Below are 13,086 nucleotides of genomic sequence, written 5' to 3'. Positions count from 1 at the left end.
GAGAAATGGTAATATTAGGAATTAAAGAGGCGGCACCTAGAACACAAAACTTTGTTAAGGCCTTTGAGTACGACAAGAGAAGGATGAAACCCCTTCTGCATTTCTTAAAAGGCTCAAGGAGGCCACAAGGAAGTATTCGGGAATGGATCCCGATAATCCGATAGCACAGGGACTCTTAAAGGTCCAGTTTGTAACTAAATCATGGCTGGACATACAAAAGAAATTACAGAAATTAGATGGATGGAGTGAAAGACAGATGGAAGAACTGTTAGGTGAGGCACAGAAAGTGTACGTGAAAAGGGAAGACGAGAAGCAGAAACAGAAAGCCAAATGATAGTGGGGGCAGTAGAAGAAATAACAAAAAGGACAATGGGATCAGGGGATAACAGGAAGGGTAGGGGAGAACACAAAAGACAAAGGTCGGACACCCGGGAAAGGAGGCAACAGGCAGGGTGTTACTGTTGTGGGAAAGTGGGGCATTTTAAACGGGAATGCCCGGAATTAGCACGAGAAAGGGAAGCCGTTTCCCGAATGACCTTCGATGAAGATTAGGGGAGTCAGGGGTTCCTTCCTCCTGAGACCCACCGGGAACCCTTGATAAATTTAAAGGTGGGACCTGAAGGGGAGGAGGCAGTATTTTTGGTGGACACGGGAACGGCACGGTCATCCCTAAGTTTTAGACCTATTGGTGTTAAATTGATTAACAAGAATCTATGGGTTTCCGGAGTAAAAGGCGAGGAATTCTTGGTGTCTATTTTTGAGCCAACCCTAATTAGAGGAAATTATGAGGAAGTGACAGGACAATTGCCAACTGTAGAGTTCAATGATAAGTTTTAAAAAACTATATTGTGGCGCTCGGCTCTTCTTTGTCTGTCCTTAGGAAGAAGGGTCTGTTGACCCAGACACCTCCACTTGAGTTCGGATAAGACCAGGTGATTGGGTCCTGATCAAAATCTGGAAAGATACCAAACTGCACCCAATCTGGGAGGGACCGTTCCTAACCCTCCTGACTACTGAAACAGCCGTCTGAACTACTGAAAAAGGGTGGAGTCATCACACTCATGTTAAGGACCCTGTGGACGCTCCTTCCCCTCTGGCAGAGTGGCAAGCACGTCCTACAGGCAACCCTCTGAAAGTCAAGCTGAGCAAAAAGAATGGACTGAGATAAGAGACTATTAAGTATTGGTTAAAAAAAAACTGTATCCCAAAACAATTGTAAGTGTTGCATGGACTCACTCCTCCCTGTCATACAAAGGGTTAGGGAATAGACAGATAGGGTTGTGAGCTGAAATGAGTGGTCAGCTTTATATTGTCACAATAATATTGGCGCTAGCTGCCAAGGGGGGTGGGAAAAATAATTTTACCGCTTTATGTCAGAATTATGCTAAACTAAAGGGGCATACCGACTGTTGGGTATGTGCGGAGATCCCACACCATGGAGAATCTGGAATTCCTCTCGCGGCAATACCACTTACTAAAAGAGAAGTGTACGATGTACAACAATTTGACTTGGGCTCAAATGATACAACTTGGAGATCTGACAGGGGTATTTATAACTTTGCGGGGTGGTTCCCTCGACTAGTCCCGAAAACTCTGGGTGCTATCGATGGCCTTAGAGTTTCCCCACTGAAAGGAGCAGTATATACCACTTGTTTCTGTAATCAGAATAATACCGCACTCTTCCGATTAGGAAAATCATTTTGTGTCCACACGAGCCAAGCTACTCCCACAACCATTTCCCAAGTATTGAATGGGACATATTGGGTGTGTGGCTTAAAGGCCTACTCATTTATCCCCGGCGAGAAGTACGTTTGGAGTGGCGGATGTCACGGGAATGGGTGCTGGGACCATCCAGTTCAGACACTATCTCAAAACCAGAAAGGTTGGAGTGGCTGCTGCTACCTCACCGATATAATTCCCCACTTGAGGATGTTAAAGAGAACCCCCAAAATACCTCGGAATAAACAGAGAGGAAGGCGAGTAACCCGAAAGTAAATGAAGGAGATCGCCTCCTCTGGACTTTGATACCTCTGTATGGGACCGCTCGAGGAGTAGAAATACAAAAGTTGGCGGCTTCCCTGGAAGAGTTGGCCAACAATACTGCCGATGCGTTGGCCGAAACCCAGTTCCAAGTAGCAGCCATAACGACCGAAATGATTACCACTAGGCTAACAACCCTTCATAACAGGATGGCTCTGGATTATATTCTGGCAGAGAAGGGTGGTACCTGTGCACTAGGTGTGTGGCTTAAAGGCCTACTTATTTATCCCCGGCGAGAAGTACGTTTGGAGTGGCGGATGTCACGGGAATGGGTGCTGGGACCATCCAGTTCAGACACTATCTCAAAACCAGAAAGGTTGGAGTGGCTGCTGCTACCTTGCCTATATAATTCCCCACTTGAGGCTGTTAAAGAGAACCCCCAAAATACCTCGGAATAAACAGAGAGGAAGGCGAGTAACCCGAAAGTAACCGAAGGAGATCGCCTCCTCTGGACTTTGATACCTATGTATGGGACCGCTCGAGGAGTAGAAATACAAAAGTTGGCGGCTTCCCTGGAAGAGTTGGCCAACAATACTGCCGATGCGTTGCCCGAAACCCAGTTCCAAGTAGCAGCCATAACAACCGAAATGATTACCACTAGGCTAACAACCCTTCATAACAGGATGGCTCTGGATTATATTCTGGCAGAGAAGGGTGGTACCTGTGCACTAATTGGAGAGGAATGTTGTACGTACATACCTAAGGTCTCCTCTCACATTGCTGATATCTCCAAACATGTACAAGACAAAATCGCCAAAATAAGGGAGGCCGGTAATCGGTACCGGAACGAAAAAGAATGGGAATGGGGGAATTGGGTATTGACTGGTTGGGGAAGGTGGTTAGTCAATCTAGCTATCTATAGATTATTGATATTAGTGGGTCTGGTGGTAGGGTTCAATGTCCTAAAATGGGTAATGAGCCGACTGATGACATCGCTTGGGGAAGGAACCCAAATAAATCATCAGATGCTTTTACAATCAGCAGGTGATATGCAACAAAGAGAAAGTCAAAGAATGCTTCTAGAGTTCGAGGGACGAACAGCACAAATGTAAAATGTAAGATTGTGAACCTCATCGCCAAAAGACATAAGAGGGCAGACAATAAGAAAATGGATTAAAGGAGACTTTATAAGTGCAGAAACAACAGTTTTAAAAAAAGAAAAAGGGGGAATTGTGGGAGGTTAGAAATGTTGTTTTTGCAAATGGGTGAGGGGGTGTTGTGGGGGGAGGGGAAGGGGACATTATACAAACGGTCGTGGAATTCTTGTAGCACGTAGCATGTAGCATACTTAAGGCTAAGATTTTAATGAATATAGAGGGTCTTTTAAAGAAAATAGTTTTAAGCAGGAAATAACTTTAAAGTGTTGTAGTTGACCACAAAAAGAAGCAGCAGGGGCATTTCACAATAAGGCTTATAGTATGATAAGAGAAACTGGATAAAAGAACAAGCTATAACAAACAAGGAACAAATAATGCAGACAAGGACAGCAGGATGGCCAGATAAGAAAATAACTAGAGAGAAAAAAACAAATGAGGTAATCGGTTTATGATAGGATGGGAAAAGGGAGGTATGATTCCGCAACTTGTAAACTGAATAAGAAAGCTAATATGCTCTGTTTTCGCGCGCATTTCTGCTTGATTGCAGAAGTGTCCGGTACTTGCAAGACTGTAATAAATTGTTCTTATTTCCAAGGCTTTGTCTCAGGCTGATTGATTTGTGAGTGAGTTCTGTTTCTCACACAGTGATCAGTCCAGGGGAAAGATGGGGGACATGTTACATAACTCTGAACTAATTTTGCTGAGTGTAGAAAACAAACCCTCACTGGCCCATATTGGTTGGTGGCACCAGGGATATTCAAGGCAGCAGTCCTGGCACTGCACTGAAGATAGCTTACAAAGCAGCTCTTTATTAACGCCTTGAAAATTACTGTGTGTTAACACTTCCAAAGCGAAAATGAATTGAAAATTCTTTAATTGAACATCAGTTGGCACTGATTTGGCTCCATTCAGATCTTCAATGCTTTTCCAGTGTCATTTTCTAGAGTGAAGCTGCAGATTCTAGGGTCAATGTGGAAAAGGTTGCAAAGTATCTGGTAGGAAATTGACCTCAGTGGTATTTTAATCCAACCAAATTGACTTGAAGATATATTGTACAAAGTGTTTTGGCTGTTACTTGGTATTAGCAGTTCTCACTAAAATAATCCAGTTTGAGTGTGCACATACTGCTGACATCACTCTCAGTAATTTCCCTCTGAGGGTGGGGAGTGAGTGGGGCTAATCCAAAGACCCCTGCTGAAGTTTACAAGGTCCAAGTGGCCAAGTCGATGGGAGTGACACGTTTGGAGTCTGGAGAAGTACCTGCAGTGGAAACCTTGCTGGAGACATCAGGCACAGTAGCAGTCCATATGGACTGTCAGATGAACAATATAGATGCCCTTAGAAAGAACAGACACTGCAGCTCTTCCATGTCCCTTGGACACCCTTATATTTTTCCTGATGATAACCCAATCCCTCAGTAGGCTTCACTGCTGCCAATCCCAGGGAAACTATGACTGACTAGACCAGGCATACTGGTGCCAATCACATGGTTGGGTCTCATCTCTCAATAGAGAAAACATTGAGTTGATGTTCCCATTTGTGGGAAAGAACAAAACTAGAGGGTCATAAACATCAGATCATCACAGATAAACTTTTACCCAGTGTATGGTGAGAATGTGGGACTTATTACCACAGGGTGTCTCCAGGCGAACAGCATGGATGAATTTGAAGAGCAATTGGATAAACATATGGGGAAGAAAGGAATAGTAGGATGTGTTGATGGAGCAAAATGAAGTAGAGTGGGAGGAGGCTCATGTTGATTACTGGCATGGACCAGTTAGGCCAAATGGCCTGTTTGGTGCTACACAATTCTCTGATACTGAGAGATTGGTCACAGTAACTCACCACTCATGTTGCCCCTGTCTTTGGGTCCCTGAACCCAGCCATTCTGTTACAGTGAGAATAGACTCCACATCCTCGCCAAGTCATCCCTGAATCCTTGATTGACACATCCCAAGATCAACTAACAGGAAACAGCGTTACAGTTTCAGGATCGATGTATTTATCTAACATTTACCAACAGTCCTGTTCAGATATTCAGCAAATGGAAATGCAATGGGTTTGAAAGAAATACACCCGTCACTTCCCAATTCAATTCCACCAGGATTTTCTCTCTTTAATCTTATTCCCAATTCTCAAAACATCCAAAAACTTCACAAAGACAATATGTTTCGATAACTTTAACCTTGTGGGGTTTTGTTGGAAGAACTGAAGGGATAGACACAAAAAATCTCAACAAACGAGTCAGTGACTTTTTTTATAAAAGAACAGGAGGAGATTATTCAGCCCCTTGAGCCTGTTCTGCCATTCAATTAGATTATGTACAAAACTGAGGTCCATAAGAAGCGATTTATTTGGAAAGCTCTCTGGATATGACTTTAATCCTGTAATTTTAAAAAGTTTTTTGTCCTGTCGCTATCAATTGCAAGTGTCTACTCATTTAGCTACAGTCCTCCCATTGAGAAAGTCTTAATTTTGAGTTGTGTTTCATTGTTGGGTTTTAAGAGACAAAATAAAAAGTTTTCGTCAAAAATATATAGTTTTGGTTTCCCAACTTTGGTCCAAGTCATTTCAGAATTTTTATTTTACTTTAGAGTTTATATCTCAATATTGTTCATAAGTGTTACTTAGTCCTCACACAACATGAGGAAGACAGGAACATTTTCAGAAGTGGCCTGAAACTGTGATCACTTGCCTCCCTTCCCAGCATCCGTTCCAAAAAGATGCAGCTTGTCAATGATGGAGCACAGAATGCTGAGACCTGAGCCTAACCTTTCCAAATCCTGGCTGGGTTTGTGCCCATAATAATATTCCCACTCACAGCTTTAGATTGTCAACTCTCCAGGATTGCCCTGATATGTCCAGGAAATAAAGATAAATTTCCTGGACAAAACCTTGGAAGAAAATTACAGGAGCATATAAGAAAAAATTCTCCTTTGCTCCAGGCTGAATACATTTGTTATTAGTTAGGGACAGAAAATATATTGAGAGTCCAATTACCATCCAATCAGGGAATTTAAAGACTGGTGGCTTTCCAATTGGCTGCTGGTGTGATGAGGAAGGATGAGTCAGCAGACCAATGATGGAAGGTGAGTAGTGGGGGAGGGGGACTGCAACTTAAATAATATGACAAAGTTCCCTTGGGGATCCATTCAATCAGAATTGGCAACCGTAACAGAATAGCCAAAGGCTGAAGGCACCAGGTTGGGGGCAGGGGTGAGAGTGGAGTTGAGGCCACAAATAAATCTTATCAATTGGCAGAATTGACTTGAGGGGCTGAATGGCCTAATTTAGCTCCTAATTCCTATGTCCCATTGGATCCTGCTGGTGAAAGATAGCATTCACTGAGACTACTGGGTGTGAAATCACAGACCTGTTCCCATCATTTCCTATCCATGTGCCAAGCGATGGGTGGACTAGGATCTTTGAAACCAACGTTCTTCAGAATCACAAACCTGCCTCTCCACTGATGTTTAAATATTAACGCTGTATTCTTATCCCATGTGTCCCAACCTACCTGCCACACAATTCCCAAGACATCTATGTTGGCTGTGTCTTGACTTATAGTTGTGGTTTCTTTCTTTCTTTGTTTCCCACTCTTTCATAAAAAAACTTTAAATACATGTAAAAATGTAAACATCTCAGAGCCATTAAATTAATACACAGCCTTAAAGGGGAAGTGTATTTGAGAAATAATTCTAAATATTAATACAGGTGCAGAATAAGGTGACTCAGTCCTCTCTTTAATGGTGTGTATTGGTTGGACAGTTGGGGAGAAGGACATACTGGGGGCTGCATGGACATTTAGCACCGAGCTCTGGCAGTGAGAATCTTTTTCTGGCAAACAGACTGTGAGGGCCCTCTGAAAGAATCCAGAAAGTTAATTTTAACCAAACCAAAAATTTCAACAGGAAATTAAACTGGTTTAAAACCTGGGGTCTGACACTGTATGGTTCAAATGTACATCCTACTGAAGTTTCAAAGGAAGAGGGGCTTTGGTGTGTTGTATGAAAGAATATAATGAATATCAGACATGGTGTGGTCAATTTCGCTTTCACCAGGTTAGGTCAAAATGACATCCCAACATTAAATCGTCATAAAAAGTAGGAACAGAAAGACACAAAGGCTTCCCTTCATATTTAAAATTATCTAACAATTCTGACACATTCTCCATTAGTTAATAAGGAGCTTGGTGTCAGCTCCCTCTAGTGTTTCATTTAGTTTAATTCTTCATCCCCTCCCTACACACATAGCCAGTGCTAAAGCAGCCCTCACAGCCCCTCCCCAGGTCTCAGAACCACTCCTCTGAGTCCGACTCCTTCGCAAAGATCTTCTTGCACATGGCAGAGTTCTCGTGGTGGAGAGGGAATTCCGATCCAGCCACCAGCATTTTCCTTCCTTTCCGAGATACATACGATTTTCCTGATGGCAAGCTTTCATATTTGGTCACATATTGCCTGTAAAATTAAATGTGGGTTAACAGCTCCTCAGTATACACGTTTCAGATGATCAAGTACTCAATGCTGTAAGATTTTCAAACAGGCCAATACATCCTGGATGGATGTGACATCCACTGTAATTGTCATATTTAGTACAGCATAGTCATTAGCCGGGTAGGACCAAACTACTGCAGATGCTGGAATCTGTACTGAAAACAAAAACTACTACAAATCACAGCAAGTCAACTTATGTTTCCAGCTGAGATGATTTTTCATCAGAGGTAATGATCAACTCTGATGAAGTGTAATCTAGACTTGAAATGTTCACTTGCTCTCTCTTGATAGAAGTTAGCCATTTGGCCCATCATGTCTGTGCCATCTCTTTTTGTGAACAATTCATTTAGCCCCTGTTCTTTCGCCATATTCCTGAAAATTTTCTCCTTCACATATTCATTCAATACTCTTTTTGAAAGTTACGATTTAATCTGTTTACACTACCCTATCAGGTAATGCAATTGAAATTCTAACCAATGCCTCTGTAAAATGATTGTAATTATTTTCCTTTACACTACATTTTCCTAACTGCCTGAAATATATTTAGATTTAGGGTGTAGGTTTGCTCACTGAGCTGCAGGTTTGATATCCAGACGTTTCATTACCTGGCTAGGTTACATCATCAGTGGCGACCTACAAGTGAAGCGAAGCTGTTGTCTCCTGCTTTCTATTTATATCTTTCTCCTGGATGGGGTTCCTGGGGTTTGTGGTGATGTCATTTCCTGTTCGTTTTCTGAGAGGTTGATAGATGGCATCTAGATATATGTGTTTGTTTATGGCGTTGTGGTTGGAATGCCAGGCCTCTAGGAATTCTCTGGCCTGTCTTTGCTTAGCCTGTCCCAGGATAGATGTGTTGTCCCAGTCAAAATGGTGGTTTTTTTCATTCATGTGTAGGGCTACGAGGGAAAGAGGGTCGTGTCTTTTTGTGGCTAGCTGGTGTTCGTGTATCCTGGTGGCTAACTTTCTTCCTGTTTGTCCTACGCAGTATTTGTGGCAGTCCTTGCATGGAATTTTATAGATGACGTTGGTTTTGTCCATGGGTTGTACTGGGTCTTTTAAGTTTGTTAGTTTTTGTTTGAGAGTGTTGGTGGGTTTGTGTGCTACTAGGATTCTGAGGGGCCTTAGTAGTCTGGCTGTCATTTCTGAAACTTCTTTGATGTATGGTAAGGTGGTTAGGGTTTCTGGCTGTGTTTGGTCTGCTTGTCGTGGTTTGTTCTTGAGGAATCTGCGCACTGTATCTTTTGAGTATCCGTTCTTCATGAACCCCAGGAACCCCATCCAGGAGAAAGATATAAATAGAAAACAGGAGACAACAGCTTTGCTTCACTTGGAGGTCGCCACTGATGATGTTACCTAGCCAGGTAATGAAACATCTGGATATCAAACCTACAGCTCAGCGAGCAAACATATACCTTAAACCTCAACCTGAGCTACAAACCTTCACAAACCTTGCATATATTTAGATTTCTTGCCTTTCTTGCTTGGAGGAACTGGTGCATACAGAGATAGCCACCCTCACATAGCAGCTGCCTCTTGGTACTTCAACCAACTGGTTATTACACACTCGTAATAAATAGACGACTGGATTATATGAGTCAGGGAATTACACTAAACCTTCATAAAACAGCTGGAACTTTAAGCCCATCCATGTGGAATACATTTTAGGAAGAATGTGAAGGTTATTGTGAGGGTACAGAAGAGATTTACAAGATCAGTTCCAGCGATAAGTGCGACCACTGGACAACCTGGGATGAAGGAGGTGACAGGGAATGTGACAGTGTTTGAAGACATAATTAAATATTTCCAATGGCTGAAGAGTTGACAGGATATGGATTGAAACTGTTGGAAAAAAATCAGAAGCGACTGGGAAAAAAGGCAGTTTTTTATGTGTGTGATGAACGTTTGGAAAACATTGCCTGACTGGTTGCTGGGTAGAAATTCAATAGGAGTTTTCAAAGATTAATCAGATAAACATTTGAAGGGAGCAGAATTTGTAGGAGAAATGGTGTGTACGTGAAATGGGACCATCTGGATTTGACTTAAAAAGACCTGGCTTGGAAACAATGCGCCAAATCTTCCAAATACGACTTTTACCATCTAGAAAGACAAGAGTAGCAATGGGCTGCTTTGTCCAAGATGGTGTCAGGGTTCTTGAGTATTGTTGGAGCTGTACTCCTCAGGCAGGTGGAGAGTATCCCATCATATTGCTGACTTGTGCTTTGCAGATAGTGGATGGGCTTTGAGAAGTTAGGAGATGAGTTACCGGCCACAGTATTCCTAACCTCTGGCCTGTTCTTGTAGCCACTGCATTTATATGGTGAGTCCAGTTCAGCTCATGGTTAATGGTCAGCCCCTGAAATGTTGGTAGTGGGGGATTCAGTGATGTAGATACTATTGAATGCTAAGAGGCGGTGGTTAGTTTGTCTCTTATTGGATATGGCCATTTCCTGGCATTTATGTCGCGCAAATGTTAATTGCCACTTGTAAGCCTAAGTCTGGATGTTGTCCAGATCTTGTTGCATTTAAACATGGACTGCTTCAGTATCTGGGGAGTTGTGAATGGTGTGAAACATTGTGCAATCATCAGCAAATATTCCCATTTCTGACCTAATAATTGGAGGGAAGATCAGTTTTGAAGCAGCTGAAGAAGATTGGGCCTAGGACACTACCCTGAGGAACTCCAGCAGAGATGTCCTGGAGCTGAGATGACGGACCTCCACCAATGCCAACCGTCTTCCTATATATCAGGTGTGACTCCAACCACAAAAGAGTTTTACCCCAATTCCCATTGACTCCAGTTTTGTTAAAGCTCCTTATGCCCCACTCAGTCAAATGCAGCTTTGGTGTCAAGGGCTATCACTCTCCCCTCCACTCTGGAATTTAGCTCTTTTCTCCATGTTTGAACCAGGGCTTTAATTAGATCAGGAGCTGAGTGGCCCTGGCAGAACCCAAACTGGGTGTCACTGAGCAGGTTATTGTTGAGCAGCTGCTGCTTGATAGCACTGTTGATGACCTCTTCCATCACTTTACTGATGTTCCAAGAGTAGACTGATGGGGCAGAAATTAGCCAGGCTGGATTTATCCTGCTTTTTGTGTAGAGGACATACCTGAGCAATTTACCCCATTGTTGGGTAGATGCCGATGTTGTAACCCTTTTGATATATCACATGGAGTGAATCGAATAGGATGAAGACTGGTATCTGTAATGCTGGGCACTACTTGAGGAAGCTGAGATGGATCATCAACTTGGCACTTCTGGCTGAAGATATCTATGAATGCTTCAACCTTGACTTTTGCAATGAGGTGCTGGCTTGTTCACCATTGAGGACGGGGATATTTTGGAGCCAGTTCCTCTAGTAAGTTGCTTAATTGTCCACCACCAATCACGACTAGATGTGGCAGAACTGCAGAGGTTAGATCTGATCCATTGATTGTAGGATTGCTAAGCTCTATCACTTGCTGCTTATGCTGTTTGGCATGCAAAAAGTCTGATATGTTCACCAGGCTGCCACCTTGTTGTTTAGCTACAGGCCCTGGGATATCCTCCTGTGCTCTTCATTGAATCTGAACCATTCCATATCACAGTGAGTTCCACATTCTAAGCAGTCCCTCAGTAAAGAGGTTTCTCCAGAATTTCATAATGGGACTATGTGATATTTAAAGCTCCTACGTTTAGGCTGACCTGACTAGTGGAAACACCTTCTCTCGGTATGTACAAACTAAACCTTCCATACTATTAAAGACACTTGAGCAGGCTACCTCTCTCCCTGTCCAGACAGAATTGATGTATGTCTTACCTGAATGGAAATTCGTCTTTGACCATCTGCATACAGACCAGGAATGGATATTCAGAGAACTTCACAGTGGAGATGAAATCGAGTAGGGCCTCAGTTTCCACACTCACCTCAACACCACTCTTAATGAACAAAGAATCCACTGTGATGTTACCAACGACAACCATTGCACCCCTGGAAGAAAACAAAAGCAAGCCGTTTGAGGCTTTACCCCATCTGTGAACATTGAATCCAAAATCCTGTACTTTTGGGAATCTGATAGCCAGATCATTTCCAATTCCCAACCTCACAACACTGGTTTAATATGCAAAAGTCCTAAACCAGCAAGCCCCACTCTTGTTTGGTGAAGCCAGGAGCTGTTGGTAGTGAGGAACTGGCTGGGGAGTGCAACAGAACACAAGATGGTTGTCATCAGCAGTTAGTAGTTGCCTTGTGGGGTGGATCAGGCAGGAGAACTGTGGGCCAGCAGCTGCATGTTCTAAGTGAGTGGCCAAGCGTCAGTCAAGAGGTACCTGAACTGCTCGGCTGAATCGATTTGTGCCATCACTTCGGTATCTCAGTTTGAAGACTTGTTTATATTCCCTTAACACTTTAAGTGAACAACAATATCACACTCTGGCTCTCCACAGCCGTGCACTAATGTGTCCCAGACTGTCATGTAAGACCATAAGACCATAAGACATAGGAGTGGAAGTAAGGCCATTCGGCCCATCGAGTCCACTCCGCCATTCAATCATGGCTGATGTGCATTTCAGCTCCACTTACCAGCGTTCTCCCCGTAGCCCTTAATTCCTCTAGACAACAAGAATCTATCAATCTCGGCCTTGAAGACATTTAGCGTCCCGGCTTCCACTGCACTCCGTGGCAATGAATTCCACAGGCCCACCACTCTCTGGCTGAAGAAATGTCTCCGCATTTCTGTTCTGAAATGACCCCCTCTAATTCTAAGGCTGTGTCCTCGTTTAACTGAAACAATTTCCTAGCATCCACCTTTTCCAAGCCATGTATTATTTTGTACGCCTCTATTAAGTTCTCCCTTAATCTTCTAAACTCCAACGAATACAATCCCAGTATCCTCAGCCGTTCCTCATATGTTAGACCTGTCATTCCAGGGATCATCCGTGTGAATCTCCGCTGGACACGTTCCAGTGCCAGTATGTCCTTCCTGAGGTGTGGGGACCAAAACTAGACACAGTACTCCAAATGGGGCCTAACCAGACCTTTATAAAGTCTTAGTAGTACATCTCTGCTTTTATATTCCAACCCTCTTGAGATAAGAGACAACATTGCATTCGCTTTCTTAAGCACGGACTCAACCTGCATGTTTACCTTTAGAGAATCCTCGACTAGCACTCCCAGATCCCTTTGTGCTTTGGCTTTATTAATTTTCTCACCATTTAGAAAGTAGTCTATGCTTTTATTCTTTTTGCCAAACTTGCTCGCACTTGCTCACGTTAAATTCCATCAGCCATTTCCTGGACCACTCTCCCAACCGGTCTAGATCCTTCTGTAGCCTCCCCACCTCCTCAGTACTACCTGCCTGTCCACCTAACTTCGTATCATCGGCAAACTTCGCTAGAATGCCCCCGGCTCCCTCATCCAAATCATTAATATATAATGCGAACAGCTGTGGCCCCAGCACCGAACCCCGCGGGACACCGC

General features: G+C 43.3%; 1 protein-coding gene across 1 annotated transcript in view; it reads right to left on the bottom strand.

Moving 5' to 3' along the window:
• Positions 1–4,113: 4,113 nt before the first annotated feature.
• The window catches only part of LOC122539515 (microsomal triglyceride transfer protein), a 63,097-nt gene continuing 54,124 nt past the window's right edge, over positions 4,114–13,086 (bottom strand). The window contains exons 17-18 of the mRNA XM_043674459.1: positions 11,428–11,598; positions 4,114–7,594 (exon numbers count right to left, since the gene is read on the bottom strand). Of these exons, the coding sequence (XP_043530394.1) occupies positions 7,429–7,594; positions 11,428–11,598 (337 nt within the window). The 3' untranslated portion in view covers positions 4,114–7,428. The remainder of the gene's footprint in view (positions 7,595–11,427; positions 11,599–13,086) is intronic.

This window comes from Chiloscyllium plagiosum, chromosome 32, assembly GCF_004010195.1.
Source record: "Chiloscyllium plagiosum isolate BGI_BamShark_2017 chromosome 32, ASM401019v2, whole genome shotgun sequence".
NCBI classification, from domain to species: Eukaryota; Metazoa; Chordata; class Chondrichthyes; order Orectolobiformes; family Hemiscylliidae; genus Chiloscyllium; species Chiloscyllium plagiosum.
Note: the sequence above shows the minus strand (reverse complement) of the source record. Positions and strands in the feature narration are given on the sequence as shown.